General features: G+C 35.8%; 1 protein-coding gene across 4 annotated transcripts in view; it reads right to left on the reverse strand.

Moving 5' to 3' along the window:
- ARFGEF1 (ADP ribosylation factor guanine nucleotide exchange factor 1) overlaps window positions 1–22,423 on the reverse strand; it is an 89,851-nt gene that overhangs the window by 43,782 nt on the left and 23,646 nt on the right. Inside the window, exons 2-9 of one of the 4 annotated variants that reach the window (XM_051768267.1) lie at window positions 19,486–19,516; window positions 15,047–15,203; window positions 13,832–13,978; window positions 5,753–5,932; window positions 3,911–4,184; window positions 3,250–3,363; window positions 2,439–2,611; window positions 1,214–1,347 (exon numbers count right to left, since the gene is read on the reverse strand). In XM_051768267.1, the coding sequence (XP_051624227.1) occupies window positions 1,214–1,347; window positions 2,439–2,611; window positions 3,250–3,363; window positions 3,911–4,184; window positions 5,753–5,932; window positions 13,832–13,978; window positions 15,047–15,203; window positions 19,486–19,516 (1,210 nt within the window). The remainder of the gene's footprint in view (window positions 1–1,213; window positions 1,348–2,438; window positions 2,612–3,249; window positions 3,364–3,910; window positions 4,185–5,752; window positions 5,933–13,831; window positions 13,979–15,046; window positions 15,204–19,485; window positions 19,517–22,423) is intronic. The other 3 variants (XM_051768287.1, XM_051768278.1, XM_051768297.1) reach the window with 3 other exon arrangements.

A 22,423-nucleotide genomic window follows, 5' to 3' on the forward strand; every position in this document is an offset into this window, starting at 1 on the left:
CCTCAACAGCTATTTCTGCTCTTGCAGAGGGAGTTAATCCATTAAAGCCTTTAATAAATGGGTAGCTTTAGTCTCAGAGAACTAAAACCACAGGATTTTCATGGAATTTCCTGGAAGACAATTCTCAAAAACAGTCAGGAAAAACCTCATGCCTCAGTCTTCATTCTCTAATACCCTGACTTTCCATAGTGCATTGCTAGATAACTTAAGAATGGTTCCAGACTAAACCTTCAAACTCTTTCTACTATCTTTTCAGCTTATTAAATCCACAACACACATCACTGATTAAACTAACCTGTCTTAAAGTTATCTGCTTTAAAAGCTAGACCGTGGAACAAGGTCTTGGAACAAGTAAAGCTGATTTTATTTTGAAGAATTCCAGGCCTTTCACTGCCCTCTGAAGTAATACTACAGTTTTAAGATCCCAGTAAGAAAAAAGTAGGCCTCTTGAAAATTATTACCAATTGCTCCTAATGTGCAAAAAAAACATGTATACAAATTCTATCCAAGATCAGAAAGCAAACTTTTTTGCCAAGACTCAAACTTAATACTGGCACCTATCTATGGAGAATTTATTTTTTTGCTTTACAACAAAAAATTCTCTAAGCCAAGATGAAAACATAGTATCTTCAGTCAGAGCACAAGACTTCCAAAACCAGCCAAATAAAGACCTTGTTTTCAAAACATTTGAGTTTTGATTAAGTAGGCTGAAGAAAGTGTCCAACCTGAACAAAAGAATGGAACACTATAGCACGAACTTATCACAAGTGGCATCTGCTCCAAGTGAGGAGCTTATATTAATAGGAAGTAGAGCTGGGTATGTGCACTGGACACACAGTATGTAAGAGATGAAAGAAACTGTGGGGCACAAACAGCAATGGTTATGAACCTAGAAATTACGTAAAAGCAGAGCAACATGAGCCAAGACCAGAAATACCCGAAGATCTTCTATACAAACCCTTCCGAAAAGCATTATAAAGAGCAACTAGGAAGAACATGATGTAGTTACAGGAAGCATAGGTGTTGTTAATAAACTTCTAAACAAGTATATAAAAGATGCACCAAAACATAAAAGTACCTTTTCGAAGTTTCTAGGTTCTTTTTACCATACCATTACTTTCTCAGTAATCGAGAACTCGCAAAAATACTTAAAGAATTTATTTTTATTTTCAGACAGTAAAGATGATTATGAAAACTCTTAAATTCTACTTACTTTGGATCCGGTGGTCCATCTGACAGGGGTTTCATGGAGAGCTTACACAGTGACCTGAATACAAGGAAGGCATCCTTTTGTAAAATGTGGGAAAACTTAGCACCAGGGGTAGGTCCTGAAGAATTTCCAGATTCCTAAAGAAGTTAACATATTTCAGTATTCCATTTTGCATTAGCAGGGTGTGTAGGGAAATCCCCACCTCCTAGCAACAAGAAGTTAATATATTATACAAATATAACCAATTCACTTTAGGTTTATGGTCTCAAGACTAAAACAAAACAAAATATTCTTCAGTCCAGTTAAAACAAACACACTCACTAATAAAAACTGCCATTTCAGTAAAAAGTCAGAATTAATTAAAGACTGTCACAAAATTAGGTAGGTCAAGTTTAAGTAGGGTAATTTGCAGTGAACTGCCTTCAGGCATTTTCAGTAGAAAACTGGACCCAAAAACTTGACATTTTAATAGAGTGTGAGTAGTTATATATCCTCTCATCAGACACATTTGATAAAATGTCTATAGTATAACAAATACTCGTAAGTTCTTGCAATTTTGTATTATTGTTCCATATATAAGCAACATATTTAATCTTCTCTTTATATGACCTTTGTGACTGTAATTTTTTAATCTTAAAATTTATTATTCCCAAACCTAATTACTCAGTACACTCTGACAGAAGAAACACTCGGTCAGTTGATAGTGTATACATGTCCATATCTGATACAGAGGGAGTGTATATTCACATCTACTTTATTAATGAAAATCAAATCCTCTCACATATGAAACTATTTATTTAAAATCACTGCAGTAAGGTCATGCTATAAGCTTGAAATTATTTATCATTTGAAAAGAGCACACTAAAATTACACAGGTATGTCTATAATTGGTGATATTCTTCACTATGTATCTTGAATACTAGTTTTATTATTTCTCAGGAGCAGTTCACAAACCAAGAAACTGAGTTCTCTAATCTTGGAACAGTGCAGTCCATAGGGCAGCTAAAAATATAATAGGATAAGAGTGACATCAAATGCAGAATTTACTTAGAAAAATTTCATTTAAATTTCATTAAGGAAGAATAATGCTTAGAACATGACTTCATACTTGAAATTCGTCTCAGCAACTTATTTTATGGAATTACATTAAACAGTTTGCACAAGCAATGGGCAATATTTAAAAACATACTACTTTTTTCAGTATTTCCTAATTTATAACTGCCTGTACCTGAGTATCGTTGGAAGAGACAGATAGTCTGTCATCAGGTAAAGATGGTGTATAAGCAACAGAAATTGGAGTCCCTGGAATTCCATTTGCCTGAATGTTTTCACTGTCACTGCCATCCTCTAATGTTACCATTGTGCCATCACCACCTGCACTTTCAGCAGTGCCTTCGACATCTATCAGAAAAGATGGAAAAATTATTAACAAATGTTACAGGAGATTCAATATTAAAAAGAGCTGTTAAAACTAAAATTTAAATACTAAAACAATCATAAGAAAATTATCACAAGGAGAAGCTTAAAGCAGAATTTACATGGCATTACAGAACTATAAAAACTGCAAATACTTTTATTCCCACTAATAAAAACTAAAATAAAAAAATTTACCTATAACTTTACATTGCTGGGGTCACCCTCTACCAGGTTTCCAAGAAGTACTGGGACAGGAAATCACTCACTACTTTGATAATCAATTTCCAACAAATTAAAAAATGTAGTGATAACACTGCTACTACAGAGGTGGGCCCATTTCTGAAGAGTGTTTATGTAGAACAGAAAAGAAAACAACCCAACTTTTTTTGCATTTTAAAAGAACATTGGTGTCCAATATAAAAAGTGTAAATCAATGTATGAAATCTTATCCATTTTACTGTTAAATAATGCACAGCTAAGGTCAGACAACTGAACTTGTCTTTTTCTGCATGTAAGTAATTTTTAAATAATTATATATTTCAGTAAATATTTTAAAGTGTTAAAGTAACTCTTAAAGGTCAAGATTCAGACTGCTATTGACTAGACAGACATTAATATAATACCTCCAACTACTATGTTCACCATTTCCTGCACAATACTTTCTACAATTTCTTGTGCCTTCTCTTCACACTCATTGCTTTCACCATCATATGCTCCTCCATCAGCTTTAGAAAGATCTTTATAAAAAACAACAAACACAAAAAACCATTAATGATAAACTCAGAAATTAAGAAAGTATTTTGCTTGCACTTAGTATTTAAAAATGCAATTACAAATCTATTAATTGGAGAGTATACATTAAAAAAAGCATGTTTGGTCACTTCAAAAACAGATATTTGCAGAATGTAAGAATTCTGTGTTCAACTTGTAAATGATAATTAAGCTACAGGCCTATGCCAACAAAAGACATCAATTTTGTATCTTCACGTACATTAAACACTGAAAAGTCGATGGTTCTAAGGCATTATTCTCAAAAACTTTCACAATATTACAAAGATACAAAAAGGAGTCTTTGCTACAGTGACTAAAACAGAGTGCAGGACTAAAGAATACTCATGATGAAGTTTAACAGTAGTAACAAGGGCAACAAATATTTTGTGTTAGTCAACTACTTGAAAATATGCCTGACTTCAGATTTCGGAGAAGGAAAAAAAGATCATCCTTAAGCCTTTCTCTTTACAGACATTTCCCTCCCTCCAAGAAACAAAAATACACACTGATTACTTTCTGCTGCTGTGGCTTGGTCAGCTTCTGTCTGTTCATTTTCAGCACTAGAAATGTCAGATCCATTTTCTGCCTCAATATCTTCTTGAAGGTTTTTGTCCATATCATTTGTGCTGTGGTCAAGTTCCCTCTCATGTTCTTTGGACAGCTGATCAGTCTGTGCTGGAATATGTCTCAGCTGAGGTGATTCAGGCTCATGATGGCTTAATGGAGACTGCTGTAAATGGTGTTGTTGTCTGTGTCTTTCCTTTTCCATCTGTTTGGCTTCCTGAAGCTAAAAAAGCATTGCAAACACACAAAAACTTCTCTATCAAAATATAATAATAAGCTGTATACATTGTTTTATAAACATGACATCTCTATTGTCTCTGCTTACACAGTACCTTCCTAAAAGATGTAACAGTTTAAGAAAATGCATCTTTAATTATAAATAATTTTTATATCACAGGATAATCCATTGCAGGGGGGGCTGCTTCCCAATTATGCACATTGCACTTAACTATATCTTCACTGTGGAAGAGGGATGACTACACTACACATACTATAAGACCAAAAGTTGTCTGCCTGCCCTATAAGGAATTTCAGAGAGCAGATGTGACAGTAAACAAGGACTGCAAGGAAAAACATGCAGATTTTTTTTGTGGTCCCTTGATCTGAAATCCTTGAGAAAGGGAAGAATTTCTGTCACTTGTCTAATGCATTAAGACAACATGCATTAAAGCCAAACCAAAGCAGGATGTCCTTTGAGATGATGCTCTAAGAACTGGCTTCCTATCCCTGCAGAGTCTAGCATTTACCAAAACCTTTGTAACCTTTTATACTGTTATTTTGGCTACTGTGATCTCAGCCCTTTACTCTTTTCCACTTAAAGCTTTCTATGCTGCATCTTTTGGGGTGCCACAGAGTCCCAAGAAGACACAAATCAAACTACAGCTCAAACAATTCCTTCTAGCATCAATTAGATATGCTGAAATAACTGCACTGAGTGTGCAAAACAAGTAGGACTGCTTATCAAGACTAGACTTTAGTCTGGCAAAAATCAAGATTTCCAACGTATACTACTACTACTACTACTACTACTAATATAATAACGACAACAATAACAATAATCTTCTAATTAAGTGGCTTAGAAGGACAGTAACTGCACTGATTTCCCAAAGCTTTCAGGTGCTGTGTGGTTCTTGACACTTATCATAAATATGATCTCCCATATTGCTTCAACTGTGATGGCACCATGTACCAATATGCAGTTGCTTCTGGAGGGAAAGTATGAAAGTACTACAAACTTAAGAGTTTGCAATATTGCAGCAGAATTACTTCTAGAAGTAGCTAGGAATCCAACCTGTTCTCAAATCTGGACATCTGCATTTTTGCTTATGTGGATTTTGGGTGGTTTTTTGTTTCTTTTAAAATAGAACTCAGGATGCTTATTTTGTCTCCTACATCTTTACTATCAGCAGTAGAAGGCACAGGGCATATGCTGAGGTCCTTGCTGACCATAGCATTTTCAGTGACATAAGTAAATGTTAAAAAATGTATATGATTACATGACTGAAGAGACTTTTCTGTTTGTTTGGAGAGGGCTGCAATTGAATACATCCATTAAATATAGAGGACCACTATGAGAAGCTTAAAACCTATACACCACCCCCAAAAAACACATTTGACAATTATTTCAGAATGCAAAATGCAAGAAGAAAAATACAAGATACCAGATTATTTTTTTCTCCAAAGTACCTAAGTTAGAAAAGCCAGAAATTTTAATAATAATGACAAAACAAACCTCTCAAGCTGGTTTGCTTTCAAGAGCTAGTTTCTAAATAAAGATACTGAGATACTCACTGCTTGATTTTCCATACGTGCAAAAATGACATTCAGCATTTGTGTTAGAGTGGCCTTGGCTGTGGTTTGATTTATAAGATTTTTGCTTGCTAGGTAGATATTGTAACATGTTCGTACAGCCTGTAGCACTGTTCCTTCGTGTATTTCTATGTGTTGAGATGTTACTGCAGTGAGCAAAGCCTAAATAAACACATACACACATATACATTTTCCAGTCAGAACCTTGGCAATCAAAAAATTTGCAAATTAACAAACACAAAAATTGGATTACTTCTACAATATATCTAAATATATACCCTGAACTGCAATTTAATTATGTTTTCCCAGGTACTCTTGTAGCCATGTTAGAAAATCATATATACCAGTTATACTAAACTGAGAGTGTCATCAACATATCTAGGAAACACATGTTTCATAATACCTAACAGCAAGAAGTAAGCAATACAGTCAAAGAAGTACTTATAAGAAGTCATCCCAGAATTTTCTAGACACAAACATGAACAGATTATCTGTTAGAAATATAGAAAGCAAGCCAAAGGGTGCAAAAGGTTTTTCAGAAATAAATGTAAATGTGATGAACAAAGACCGAGTATGAGATTAGGCAGCTATAGAGGGACAACTGCCTTTTACAAAAACTCTTTTTGGGTAGATGCTAGAATATTGTGTTGCCCCCCTCTCTCTAGAAATTCATTTATGTCTTCCTATTTGAGCTAATATCTCCTTCTCTTTAAAAAAAAATAAAATATGCACGTTAAGCCTGTAAAAGGTCAGGTAACAGAGGAGTAAGGAACCCGTTATCTTTATGTGAGGCAGAGGCAGGCTGGATTAAAGGGCAGAAACAGAGGTAGACAAAAGCTGAGGACAGGGTATGAAAACACTATCAGAGAAGCATGCTGAAGAGTGGAAAGAAAGGGGAAGAACTTGGTCCACAATAGTCCAAATGTTTATACTGATCACTTACTCCAGTAGAAGGAATCTGAGAACTGTATGCATTGAAAACTTTGACGAAGTTATGATTTAATGGAACATTTAGACTAAGTAAGAACTAGAAGCACTGGAATGCTCCTACTTCTGTTTTTAACTGTGATAAATTTATAAAAGTTATTTCGAGTGTTGGTTTGTTTCATCAAACCACACCTCATCTCTTGCTGACACTGTCAGCACTTCTGTACACACAAATAGTACAGAACAAATAGTATCCACTGTTCACTCAAAGCCTTTAAAAAACTAAAATCAGTAACTCTTGAAACAAGTTGAACAAGTGGATCCCAGGCATTAACAGCTATTTCTTCCATAGCACTACTGTCTGGGCCCAATACAGTAAATATTTAGATTTAGTTAATATTTCTTTCATTCAGTTACAAAGGATACCAGTGACACACACACACACACACACACACACACACACACACACACTTAATACACCAGTTTAACAACCACCTACAGTTTCTCACCTGGAAGATAAGGTCTCTTGCAGCCCAATGTTTAGGACAATAATGAAAAGGTGCAGGGGGATCAAGCCTCCATTTCTTTTTCGTCTAGTTATGTCATTCATAAAGTTACTCCTTTTTGTCACTGTTTCCTTGTTAAATTCAGGTGATTAAGAAGCTGATATTTGAAAGTCCAATTTTAACTTCCATCTCAGTTCAGTAAAGTCTTACAAGGTTTTTTTCCCCCAACTTGTAATAATAGGAAGCAGTGCCACCTAGTAGAAAAAGGTGACAAGGCTACAGATGGACTATGTGCTCTTTTGTTTTAACTGGCTTAACAGCCTGAATTTCCTCAGTATGCCTGTTATGACTACTAGACCTACTAGTATGCCTGTTATGACCTCTTTTCATACCATCTGATAAGGGGGTGTGGAGGAGAAGAAATGCTTCCAATGCACAGAGACATACCTCCTTAACATATTAATCCAAATTCACTAATAACATCTATGCAGACTGAGAAGTCAGTCTTTCCACAGGGCATCTCCCTACAGATATCTAACTATAAAAGGGTTCAACTTGGCTACAGAGCTCATGACAGTCACTTGTTTTGGGCTTCTTTCCTTCCCAGGCACTAGAGACTAATCTTAGTGACTACTATACACATTTGCAAACTGATAAGCATTTTTAACTTTGATCTCTTGCTAATATCTTTCACCTTCCTTCTAATTTAGAGCCATCCTCAGGACATTAATCATGCTTACTTCACATCTCAGTGTCATTTCTTTTCCTCTACTATGACAACTAGTAGAAATACAAGAACAAACATAAGACAGGAAGTATTTTACAATTACTTTCTGAACAACATCCTTTCCTCTTGGCAGCTTCCATTTAGGGCTAATTTGATGACATGCCCTAAACAATGTCACCTAATTCTGTATCATAAAAGAGAACATCATTAGCACAACGGGTATGACAGCTAACCCTGGGAAACCACAGGTTACGATCAGGAGCAGCACTGCTAATCTTCTGGAACTCTTGTAAATTCATATGTTAGCAAAATAAACCCTTCCTTTCTCATTTTATTGCTTTTCTTCATGTTACTCCCCACTGTTACTCTGTGACCAAACAGCCACTATGTCCAATGCAAAGAAGAGAGGTGAGACAGTAGAGGACAATCACTTCAGCAACAGTCCTCAGCTAAGGAGGGTTAGTACACAAAATCTGAAACTGCTACACAACAATGCACGTCCTTACGACATGAACAACAAAAGGTCTACCTTCCTTCCAGCTACACACTCTTATTATCACTTACTTTGCAACAGGTCTGGGACATGAAGTCATCTGTGCTATTTTAACAGCAATATATCAATACACTTAAAAGCTAAACAAAATAAAAACATCCAGGTGTTCGCTGGTGTTTGGGTTTTTGTTTTAAAAGTGATTTTAGTAGATTCAGAGTATTAAAGGCATGCTAGGATAAAATCTCGGAGCAAAGCTTGGATGAAAAAATGCTTCCATTTTTCCAAGCTACTCCTTAGGAGTCACAGCATTATGTTGCTCTTTTCCATCATGCTAAAGATTTGCTGTTCAAGGCTTTTTGCATCTGAGTTCCCACTCCTTCTGGTCACACTTAGCTCATCTGTTTTCATCCAGTATCTTCAGTGTGAGTTAAGGAGAGATGAATAAATGAAAAAAAAGAAGCCTACTTTACTGTACTCCTCTCCTTTGCTGTTCTTTAGGAGAAAGAAAACTTCGTAAGAACATTGTTAGCAGTACCTCACTATACTTCAGGTCCTTCCAAAAAAGCTTTGTCACAAAGCCTGCAAAAATACCAACAGCCAACAAGCTTTCCTTGTCCTGAAACTTCTGGCTAGCATCCTGACTGTGAGTTTGTTTCCTTATGCTTTCCTTCCAGTCCTTCACACCTGTTGTTCTGAATTTGAGAAAGATCTTACTGTTCTGTGCTGCTACCTAGTTACTATAAATAAAGCTTATTCATTTTTATAAACAACCATCAGATGGCTTTGGGAAAAGACAAAAATCTTCAGGATCATTTCTTGAGTTACAGATTATCATATCTTTGTGTGACACACAAAGCATTTTTTCTTTTAGCTTGAAGCATGTTTGCCTAGTTAATTTCCTGTTATGTAAAACAGGTGTATTAGCACAGAAAGTATTGCACTTTGTGAGGCAAAATGAATGTAATTTAAAAGTAAACTAAATTAACAATAATTCTCTACTGAAATCATTCAGCATCTATCTGTACCTCTAAACTTTGCACTCCTCTCACACTGAATATTCTGCAAGAACAGCACAGTTATAGTGAAAGAATATAACTACTACCAAGAGAACAATTTTCAGCTCAGGGTCAGTCTTTTTTTTCCTCTCAGTCAACTCTGATCGTTTTATCTTTGGAAGAATTTATGACACAGTAGAGCTGTCATCTGATCAGCATGGGCTTACTTTGTCTTAATTTCCTAATTCAGTTGCCTAGAAACTCCTGAATACTTGAGACAGTACATAAAACACAGTAGCCCTAACTCCTCTCTCCAGTGTTAATTAGCTACTGGAACCACCCAATCCCTTCTTTGAGAGGGGTTATATGGTTATTTTCAATAATATTTTTTTTAAGTTAACTTGAAGTCCCAACATTTACTTATCATGAAATAATGTGTTACTATGGACTGACTCTTGAAAAAACACAGGATACTGAAGTTCTTAAACCCGAAAACAACAAACACATCGAATAACCTTTATAGATAAATAATTTTTCAATATAAGTGACACTAAAAAAACAAACATGCAGAATGCAGTAATTCTCCAAGCAATATTTTCTTTGTGAGCAAGTGACAATCTAATCTTCTGCTTTTTACCATTTCCAAATTATTCAGTCACTTACGTTACATATTTACATTGCTTTAAAATATCTAAGGTTATCTCACTTAGTTTACCAACTTTGAAGACCTGCGGAAATACACTGTAAGAGTATGAAGAAGAGAAAAATACAGTGTTGGCTTCCAGCATGCTTTCACAGTCAAGACAGTGATTAAAATCAACAGTGTCACATCCTAGATTGTATATCAGATTTCAGTAATAACGAAATTATTAATTATCGGTAAGACTTAGTATATTTGATTTTAACTAGTAATTTTTATCTACTTAACATCAAGTTTAAGAAAAAATAACCTATATTCTCAAACATTTGGTCAGTTGCCAGCCATGAAACTCATTGAAGGATTATGAAGTTTGTGAATGAAAGAGAACTATATTTCAGTTTCTCCTATGGAAGATAACACAGAATATAAATTATATAAGAATATAAGCTTTTATTTAGTTTTATCAGTGGAAATTTAGGTGTTCAAAATGAACTAGAGTCTAATGTGGAATTAACCAGATAAGTATTTTGCAAAACAGAAGTATTTCATATCCAACTCTGAAAACAATCCTTCTCTAAAAAATAAAATTGCAAACTGACAGGACAGCATTTTCAGGTTAAGTAAGGAGAACCAGCTGTTAACTTAAGCCTCCAAATACAAGTATTCAGAAATAAAACTTCTTGCATCATTATTGTATTCTCAAAGCATTCCACAATCTACAGCTCCTTCCAATCTCAGCAGGAGAAATTAAGTTTTCAACAATCTTTTAAAAGGAAACAAAAATCACAATACTACATGATACTGTAGATGATTAAGTTACTTAGCATTCCACACTACTGAAACATAACAGGACATGGAACTGAAGTAGTTCTAAGGGTATTCTCAATTTGGAATTTGCTTTCATGCAAATTTTGTTATAATACTTTCAAATCCACCAACATTCTCCTCATTGCTCAGAAACAGTTAGCCTTTACAGACTTCCCATTCTGTAATCCAACAATGGGTTGTCCTCTATTTTCAGTCATTTTCAAAAGGCAACTTGTGCAAGCGACATTTGACTCAACTTTCCTTCCTCCAGGGACATCAGTCATACTGACAATGTGACCAGCTGTAAAAAGACACAGACAGGAGCTGACCTTATGAACAGTCTATTGCACATGGAAGACTCAGAAAACGTCACTAAATAACATTCAAGTTTTCAGACTACAGCTATCAAGCACACACAACAATTTTTCTCTGCCAAAGAGTAAATTAAGCTGTAAAAGTATCTAGATAACAACAAATACTTTCCATACAGCAGGCCAAGGTAAAACAAACACTGTCGACAGCATACTCCATCCTTCTTTCTCATCTTTATTCCTTCTTTACAGATTTTAAAAAAAATTAATACAATTTTTGCCATAATTTTAGTTCTTAATGAACAAAAATGCCAGACAGAAATGTAAACAGAACTTCAACTAAGATCTCTGCAGCTGTCAACAGAAGTCTGCACTCTCACGCAACAATGCCACAGTAGCCCTTGGAGAGCAAGCCTGGAGGCAAAGAGGTTCAACAAAGGGAGGCGATTTCAGACATAATTTGCATGAACCATTTTCAATCACACCAGTAGTCTAATTACTTGCTTTTTTTCCTGCCACAACAATCTCCATCATAACAACTGAGCAAGAAATTTGAATGGCTTCACGTCAAAATTACACCAAATCAAACTAAACTACAACAGAAGGGAAGGAAAGGGCCAATTTCCCAGTCTGGTTAATCACAGGGTCTGTAGATGAAGAACAAGGGCATTACAGAGATGAGAACACGCAAGCAGAAACAGGAATAGAAAAGTTCAGCTAGCCCCCATCAAAACAAGTGCAACACGTGCCTCTAAGCTCAGATACCTAAAAAAAAGACAAATTATACTCCTCAGTGTCAGCAAAATTATTTCCTTGGTAGTCAGCAGAAAGGTATTTTCAGAACTCCTAAGCAGCTCTGGTTGTTGGGAACTGGCTTAAGATGACTCCACCACTGGAAAGCCATCTAGTAACTAGGAAACAGCACTGCATGTAAACTCTTACCCAACAAGGGCTCCCAGATCCTACACTGAGGGCACCATGCTATGTAAGGAACACCCATACAACACACAGAACCAAGACATTCCAGGAAGTAAGGTGTTCGAGCGATCAAGGTTCTCAACTTTCATCATGGCATTGGTGATGCAGCTGCCCTGTGGGAATGCTGCTTATGTTGTGGATAACGTCCTGGGAGTGCCAGCACAGGAAAGCAGGAGATGCAGGTCCCCTCTGCCTTCTATCTCCCTGATGGAATTAAAATTCTTCAGACAACATACTAGTCACTAGGACCACAGAAGAGTCTGAAAAGTCATGATCAATCCTTCAAATCATACTGGAGGAGTCCACACTCAGATCAGAACTGAAGAGTTATGAAGCCTATGAGAATACAACTGACTTAGCAATTTCATTATTCCTCCAAAGTCAGAAGTTCTGGTCTTTGCAAGAGTTATTTCTAATTTTCAGGCTTTTTAGAGTGTTCAGTGTATTGGACAAACACGGAGACAAAGTCAAAACGGTACTCTCCACTTTCCTAGTAATTCTAACATGGCAATTGGCTAAATGTAGACAGTAAAAAAATTAGGGCACTTAATGTATACACTTAATGCATGTAACAATTTTTGAAGAATTTACTTTCTCAACCTTTTTGTTGGACAGAAGGAATATCAGCTTATAGATAAGCCCCTTCAGGTAGGGAAGACTGGAATAAGAAAGCATTCAGAGAGACAGTATTACAGTGAGAGGGAGATATAATAGTTACAACCACTGGAAGTTTAAATCAACAAAAGCTTCCTTTTGCAAGATGAAAAATGTCTTAAATGCTTCAGCAAAACAACACAACAAATCTAGAAAACAGCAGCATAAACCAACATTTTTAACAACTATTTGCTGGAGAAGTGGAGTGCAAAGAACAAGGAAGATCCGAGATATGAAAAGGAGTAGGAGAACAAACTACATTCTTTGCAGTAAAACAAACAAATACAATGCCAATGAGGCAACAAACACTCAATTTCTCATAACTAATTCCAACTGTTTTCTTCACCACTGCTCACCATCACAGCCATTCAAAGACTGCTGTTACAGGAGCAGGGAATGGCATTTCCACTAGGTAGCTAACTTCTAGTACTTGGCATAATAATTTCCTGCAATAAATACCCATAATTAATGGCTGCAATCAGAAAACAGATTCCCCAGAAACATTTATTTGTACAAACTCCACATGCAACATTTACATAAGCTACAGAAAGAAACCCTGGACCTCCTTCAAGCAAAAGGCTTTGACACAGCAGCACAAAGTTAGCGTGGCAACACCCAACTGCCAGGTCTAATTGCATTTCATCAACCAATTCCAAAATGGATTTTAAAATCTGCTGCTTAATTACCATTTCCCCCACTGGGAGTGCAGGATGGTTTGATGGTAATTCCTCACAATTAGAGGAGGCACAATTATAGGCTCCACAAGTCTGCTGTGAATGAAATTCCACCCTGTGGTCTGTGCACAAGACTTGAGGTCACAACCATGAGTTCACCCAAAATGCAGAGGGAGAAATTAGGAAAAGGAGAGTAGGATGGGGAGTTTCCATCTCAAAGAAAAAGGATCAAGAAAATATTTTAAAATTATCATTACATTTACAAGTTAAACACTTCTGCTTTCGAACTCTGAGATCACGTCTTCCTGCTGTCACCACGATAAATGCATGAGATATTTGAATGTATTACCTTTATTATTTGTAGCTGAACCCCTTCGTCTGTTTGAGGGCCTTGAAAACAGCCACATATTGTCTCGATAATTCTATCAATTAATTTTTTGCCTGGAGCTGTACTGTCTGGAGCATTCCCTGTCAAGTGCCCATATGCTATAAGTTTCTGGAGAGAAGAAAAAAAACTCACATAAATAAGAGCTTAAAAATTAAGCTGGTTTTTTGTTATAATAAATAAATTCACTTGAAAGCTCTAACTTGCACAGAATAATTAAAACAGTACATTTTACCCCATGTCTCATAAAACATCGAGGATTTTTTTTAAACGCCTTCCAGATTTATTCCATTTTCACTCAGCAACTGCAATACAAAGTTTGTCAGCAAGCTTAACATTTTGTTCATCAGTTAACAATGTTTTAAAATGAACAGGTTCCTAAAAACTAGCTCACATCACACAAGTCTTCATATGTAGTCAGCACACAAATGGTTTTAATACCGGATAAACCAGCTGCAAATGATTTCTATTTAAAAACAGAAGATTAGCTAGTAGATTCAGTGTTTCTTCTGTTTTTAAGTGTTCTTTTATCTCTTTCTTTCACTAAGTCTTCAATAATGTAAAGTGGAATTTATTACAAAATTAGTAAACTCCTCTTCTGAATACTTCAGATGTAAGAGTATTTGTAGATCTCCATGGCCCACCTACTGAAAAATACAGAGTAGCATCATGGTGCAAGAGCTTGCCAGGCATGAATGTGCCTGTAACTGTAAACTGGGTTCATTGTTGGGCTGCTCAGGAGAAACAAATGGCAAAATTCCAGGCTGTAGAATTTGTTCTGAAAACATTACGGGAGCCTCGGGAGTTTTGAGAAACTAGACATCTCAAACTGAAACTATTTTACAACAATTATGAATAACAAAAAGAATTTGCTAATGCTATACCTGCTGTGTTAGTTCAACACATATTTGAACACATGAAAAGAAGCAGTTGTACATACTAAAACTGATCCAAACACATAACTGAGGTAATACATATACTCACAAATAAACACATACATACACTACATAATAAATAACATACATTCACCTTTTGTGAGAAATAAATGTTATTTGGTTGTGTGTGCAATAAAGTAAAATAATAAAAAATCCCATGACATTATTTGTTACATTCAACTGCACTTCCTCTCTAAAGCAACAGAATTTAAAGTTGACAGTTAAAGCCCATCTTTATACAGACCTGTAAACAATCTAGAGACGTACTGACAATCCTGGGGCACTTGGACTGGCATGCCAATTCAAATGGTAGGAAGTATTTGTCGGCTTCAATGAAGCTCGTCTTTGATTTCACGGGTGGAAGAGTGCTTGAACCAGACTGTGCTTCTCCATGAGGGGGACTAAACAGAATGACTGTATTAGAATGCTGTAAGTGATCACGCAAATAGTTCTCACCAACACAATGTTTATGAATGAAATAAAAAATCGAGAAAATTAACACTGGAAAAGACTAACTTCTACGAAGTTAACGTAATGGTAACATGTAAAATATTCTTAACAGTTTTTATAATTCACGTCTCCGTTATGGATCAGGTAAATTGACCCATTTGCACACTAAGTGGATATTCAGTGGTCCCTGCTGGTTTGAAGGCATAAGACTTGTTTCCTCTCAAATAGGAAAAGACTCCCCTTATTTGATTGGTGAAAACAGAGGGGAAGAAAGGAAATCTATTCGGTACAATTTCCACATGAAATAATAATTAGGAGATGTCAAGTTTGTTACTACTAGAACCAATAAAAATACAACTTGCCAAAACTAATGATCCTGGAAGTTATTAACTACTCAACTATCATATTACAATACAAGCTTGGTTCAGTACTTTAGAGACAGTACTTTAGTACATCTATTTTGGAAATGAAATTGTATCTGAATATCATGGCTAGGCTTCGCGAACGAAGATTTGGGAAGGCTCTATCCACATTTGTTACAGGCACGCTGGAATATATCTGAATATACTCAGGGGATAAAAACAAATCAACAAACTAACAAAACTCCTCAAACCTTTACCCTATCTCTGCTTCAGGTGACACCACAGAATTTAAGAGTTCAGTGATTACCAATATATCTCACTTGGGCAAAGTATCCGAAATGACTAACAGTACAAAAGCAAGAAAATTATGAGCTGTTGAAGTTTTATTGCTTGCAGCACCTTTAGAAAGGTCATGGTCATTAATACCTATCGAAAAAGGGTCATTAAGAATGGGTCATTTTTCACTAATTTGTGTGCTTCAATGCAGTTTGCCTTCGGCTCAAAGCAAGACGTTCAGATTTTTTATTTCACAGAAAGCTCATCACCTATCACCCATAAAGCGTTCCTGACCTTTTTTGTGCACGCACAGGTATCTTTACATTAAAGGTAAACTACACTGTCTTACACAGACTTCGCAAGCAGTATTAAAAAAAAAAAAAAGGCACATAACAGCATATTCTGTAGTGAAGGATTGTAAAATTCTTGCAGAAATTTAAACAGATCTTTATAGCATAACTATATTCAAATACAGGTCCTATGCATGTTGCAAATAAAATCGGATGCTTCAAGGAATGCATTCAATTTCACGTTCCTGAAGTGAAAGAATGAACTTCCAAGAGTTTATTATAAATCTAAGGAATGATTGCAGTCCCATGCATCATGAAGTGAGCCTTAAACTAATCAATATACATTAGTTTCAGCTTTTCATGGAACAAGCTGCATTGTCCTTGAGATGATGTTTGGTACCACATTCCAACAGATCTCCTTGTTTAGGTTGTTTAAAAAGGGCAGCTAAATTCTAAGTCTTAACAGTGAACAATTAGTGTTAAGATGCTACTTTCTACGAAATAACATTTCTTTTGAAGGTTTAATTTATCCCTACATATTTTTTTCCTGAAGAAAATCAGAGGTTTGTTTTTCTGTTGGATGTGCAACTTTATTTATTGCCTTGTATTGTTTTGCTGGAAGCAGAGCTCTTTTGAACAAAACCCCAATCAGATAAGTTGCAGAGGAAGTACATGATTCTTCTATGTTCTTAAACCTCTCTGAAATTCTTATAAAAGCTTTTCTCTGAGGAATGGAAGGGTGGTTCTCTCTTGCTTATGTCATGACAAGACTGTTCATCATCTAGTGATTATGTCTATTGAAACCATTAAAATTAAGTTAAAAAGAGCACTCCAGAAATAAACCCAGAATTGTTCAAAACAAGGAGCAGGCCAGGATGAGATTCTGGAAATGATGAACCCAGGCCAGAGCAAGCTACTGAATAAGCCTGAAGCTTCTCTTAATTGAAAGCTATTTTAAAATGGGTAAAATATTAAGTATGAAAGATGATGCACCTTTGTCTCTGGAAAAGCAACTCAATAACCTCATCACATTACTGATGATGTAAGGGAAGGAGATAGCAGAGAGGGGAGAATAGAAACTCAAAAGGATTTTTCTTCTTAATGTCAGTGAATTACTTCTGTTGGTTTATTGGTTTTTTGTTGTTTGTTTTTTCCCCAGCAGACTCTAAAACCAGAAACTATACTCAAAACTTTCTTCCACTAAGGCATCTACCAAGCATGAGAATTATGAAATATGCTGATCTTATGTATCAGTGATAGCAAAAGGCTAAGGTATGTATCAAACAATGGATTTTGAAAACCGTTTTGGAGGCATTTGCTGCATACCAGTTATACAAATCAGCCTGTACTTTTCTATTCCATTCCCCTCCACTCCACTACCAAACGCCAGCTCTGTTTAAAAAAACAAACAACAAAAGAAGCAGTTTTCCATACAAAACTTCTGGAAGGTGAAAATTATCTATTTTTCAATGCATTCCAGGTTAACTCTGAGACTAGTTACCTTGAACAGGGACTGGAAAATTTTAAAGAATCATCATTAGAAGTCCCTTGATAGGGTATTCAAAACTCAATTACAGAAATAAGAAGCTGAAAATAATTTGATAAACTAAGAAGTTTATCTATTCTAAGGCCCAGAAAAACAGTATTTTCTACTGCATCTAAAAAATTTAACTCTACAGTAAAAATAGGGAAGTCCATCCACAATTTCCAAGTCCAGCAACGCCTTCATAGCAGCAAAAGCTACTGTCAAAATAAAGACAGCACTGAAGAAATCAACATTTATTTAGAAAATGTACACAGGCAGACACATTCTACCCCCAAAATAAACACAACTTCAGACATTATTAGGACAGAAATGAAGCACCCAAAGCTCAGAAATGTCTGAATCATACTTGTATAAATAATTATAATTCAGTGCTCTCATTAGTCTTAGCATGGTATTTAACTACAAGATCAGATATTAGCTTTCCTTATTCAGTGCCCAGAACAAACATCTCTCACTGAATATTTAACATTAAGGTGTTTTTTTTTTTCTTATCATGCTTTTCACAATGTGGACTTCTGCTTTACTTATACTTCTCTAGGAAAACCTTATTATAAATCCACATTATTACTTTCTGTCTGAGACAGTCTTGTGGTGCTAGATACAACACTTTCTGAACACTACAAAAATATTAAATTTATTTTTACAATCCTAATATGAGCTAATGGTATTGACTTTATTTTGCTGGTGGAAAGTGAAGCACAGTCTCAGTCAGATGCACTCACTAAGGTTTAATGTGTTCAATTTGATAAGCTGTAAGACTAAATTTTTCAGCATATTCGATATTAAGTTTTCCTTTACATATTCTGTAATGAAGTTCCCACTGGCTTTCCTTCCAGCTAGATGTGCTTACACTGTCCAAGTAAAAACCTGTAGATTTCAGCCCAAACACCTAGGAGATGAAGCAGAAATCATTAGAAGCCAATTCTGACAGCTGTAGTTTAAATGATTTGCCCAAAGCAGGGCAGAACACAGATCCCCAAGCAGCTCTCATCTGCTTAAGCTGTAAGAACACTTTCATCATCAGTTTCACACTCTGATCTGATTCTTTTAACAAGTGGTATAAAAAGTCCTCACCACACAGCCTGACTCACAGTTAGTAGTGTACACTGGATGAGGAAGAAGATCCTGTGGAACACGTAAATACTAATAATGCACTCCATAGTTTACCATACTCATAGTTTACTTGCTGATAGTAGAAGAGTGCTAAATGTCAAATGTTGGTTCTACCCTCACACACAGACGAACTGCCTTCACAAATCTACACCTATTCCCTAACAAGGTCCTTTCCACACCTTGTCTTTTCAAATTACATTGGTTTTCTCTGCTCATTCCAACTTCCTCATCCCTATCTCCTCTCCTTGCTCACTCACAGTTCAAATCTTTTATCTGCATTCCAGTCTCTTTCCCCCTTCTCCAAACTCGCTTCAAGGCTCCTCTACCAATCAATATAAAGCAAGAAACTTCTATGCCACCCACGAAGACCTTTTCCAATCTTGATTCTTATTTCCTACATTCCCTGGCCAGACAGTATCAGCCTGCTCTCTCTGTTTTCTGAAGCTAGTCCCAAGCCCTGTGCCTTGCACCAGAACAGCCAGTCACATAAACAGCACTGTTTGCACATTTCCAGATACTACCAGCCATCCAAAATATGTTAAAAATACTTTTCAGAGAGAGCCTGTATTCCCACTGCAGAATAAGTATGGTACACATTTTAACATGCTAAAAGCACTATCACTTAATACAATGAACTATCACATACCTTTGCTTTTCAGTTTCAGCCTTTATTTCCTCTGTAAAATGAAACAAAGGCATAGTTATAGAAATGGTGTCATAACAACAAATATAAAATTAAATAACTGAAAATGTCTGGAAAGCAAAACTATTTAGGCAAACATTTGAAACCAGGATTAGTATACAACAGAAAACACGTGTTTACAAGCAGTTTCTTAAGTACTTCTACTCTTCACCTGCATTGATTGCAAACTGTATCAAAATTACTTTACAAATCTATATTCAAAACTGAATGCTTAAATTTGCATCAGTTCATGACAGCTAAACACCACATCCCTGGAATGTTTCTGCCAAGAAAACTCTTTTCACAGCTCACATACATAGAAATAACAAGGCAAACTAAAACATTATTAGAACTACTAATTTATCTATAAAAGATATGAAGTACACACTGCTTGTTAAATGAGGCATATACAGAAAAAAAAGGCACTGATTATACAGAAAAAAACCCCCGAAACAAACAACCCACTACTGCTGGTTCTTCTATGAAACCTTAATGACCAGTTATCATATTTGGTTTTAAACAGTTTTACATACCACAGTAATGACTAAGGGGGAGGAAAAGTTTGTAGTGCCTCTATTTCATACTATTTTAAAGTACATTAAAACAGAAGGACTAAGACTTTAATGCTTTTGACAAACACTTCAAGTAATTGTTTTACAGTATATTTTCAACATAATCTTAAGTTACTGAAACTAATTTTAGGAAATATCTTCGATTTCAAAAGTAGTCTTGTCTGTATGCTCTAGTCATTTTGCATGGTTAAATCATAGGGAATTTCATAAAGCCTAGTTTTCCAATGTTGTAGGAATACATTCTTGAAATATACAGGATCAAGAATGGATGGATATATATATGTATGTGTGTTCTAAGAAATCATCTCAGGAAGTCTGTTCTAACACCAAAGCCTGCTCAAACATGCAAAACCATAATCAACTAAACACAACACCTCGCTTTGATTTTTGTGTATAAGCTTTAAACTAGTGGCATGGACTGATTCTGATAAAACTCACACCAATTTCATACTTCTAACTAAGTTCCCACGCAGCAAAAGCACACTTCCTGTCCCTCATTTACCATTTCACACAGTCACACTAATTCACTTACTTAACACAGGTTCTCAAGTTTGGCATTTTATCACAAATCACGAGCAACAAATATGTTTACTCATAGACTTGCCCAACATCAAGAAATGTGAGCAAAATGAATACACACCAACCTAAAATCTACATCTTATTTCTGATATGACTGATGTTCAGGTTTACCCTCAGTAAGCCCCAGGTTAGCAGGTCAGTGGTTCATCCCAGAAACAGCTAGTCCAGAGGTTGTTCAAATGCACGTTACCCAGGATTGTTCAAAACATGAAAATAATTCCATATTCCAGACATTCAGTATTCCCCAATAAGTAACAATAATAACAACAATAACCTAATAGTCAGCAATGCTTTAGGAAAGTATGCCTTCCTCCCAGGTTATGACATTCAATCCACTTACTTGCTTGAAGACAAATTCCTGACCAACAGGAAGGAGAAGAAACTCTTTTCCTCCCTCCAGCATCTTCATACCTTCCATAATTTTACCTTCCACCTTAGCATTCACACCCAGGAACTCTGCTCCCTGAGATGCTCTGAAGTCTGTCCAACAAACATTACCAAGCAACAGAGACAACAGAATGGCTTCCAAGTTTAAAGTTTCCAACTAAACCCACAAAACTGAGCAGAAGTAAAAAGCTCATGTAACTGTCAATCTAATTAAATGTTAATACTCTTTCAAGCAGTATTGCCTAAACCTATTAATGTGAAAGTACAGATTTTGTAACCTTTGTTAAATAAAAAGAAAGGTTCTTATAGTAGTTGACATCAATTATTTTTAGAAGGCCAAAATATTTTTAATGGCAGATAAGCACATGATGTGATACTATTACTATGAATGAGGTAGAGATCAGACTTGAACTTTTACTCTTGAGAATAGAGAAAACCTAATATCCTTCACTGTGTGACTGCTCCCTCTGCCCTCCACACCAAAACACAAGTTAATCACAGTACAATTTCATGGTCATGTAACAACCACATCTAGTAGTAAGCATACAAAAATTCAAGAAGCATTATCAGCAGAAAAACAGATTATAACAAAGGTAACTAACAATTTTCACACTAGATAAATAATCTGTTAAAGACAAATAAAATGGAACTGATACAGTCTTTTAAATGGGAAAAAGTAATCCCTGCAAAACTAAAAATCAGCTAGAGAAAGAAGACATCAGGCTTGAAAACACAGGTTACTTCCTTGTTTTGCTCTCCCTCTCCCCAAATACACAATCAAAACCACAACAGAGAGGATCCAAGAGCTGGAAATGCTTATCTCAACATCACCATTGATTTTGGGAAGGAAAAGGAAAAGAGGATGTAAAATGCTGAAACGGGAATAAGACCGTAGAAAAGGACTACAGCTTTTGGAGTCTTCCTCTGTATTATCTGTGACATAAACACAGAATTACTATGGAAAACAGCTCAGATTATTATAGGGAATTAAAAGGATTACGTATCCTAAAATGGAACTAATTGTACTAGTATTTAGTACTTTCAAATAAAGTGCACCAGAAATGACACAATAAATCCCTCCTGAACTCTCACATTCACACACAGTTGCAGAAGACCATGTCTTTATAGATCTCTATCACAGAATTAATGGAAATCTATGTGGCTTTTGCACAGAGAAGCTAGAGCTGATCAAAGAGATGCGTTATTTCGCAGTTTTACAATGGTATGCAGCAACTGTTTCACCACGCAGGTGAAATGAGTCACGTACAACAGTTTCAACATAATTTTCCATTTCATCCACACTTCTACAGACCATCATAATTTCAAAGAAATCTCTGAAAAAGTGGAAGACCTTTGTTGTTCGT

The sequence above is a fragment of the Manacus candei genome, unplaced genomic scaffold, assembly GCF_025592945.1.
Source record: "Manacus candei isolate 608988 ecotype Guabito, Panama unplaced genomic scaffold, ASM2559294v1 h1tg000008l, whole genome shotgun sequence".
Classification (NCBI taxonomy): domain Eukaryota; kingdom Metazoa; phylum Chordata; class Aves; order Passeriformes; family Pipridae; genus Manacus; species Manacus candei.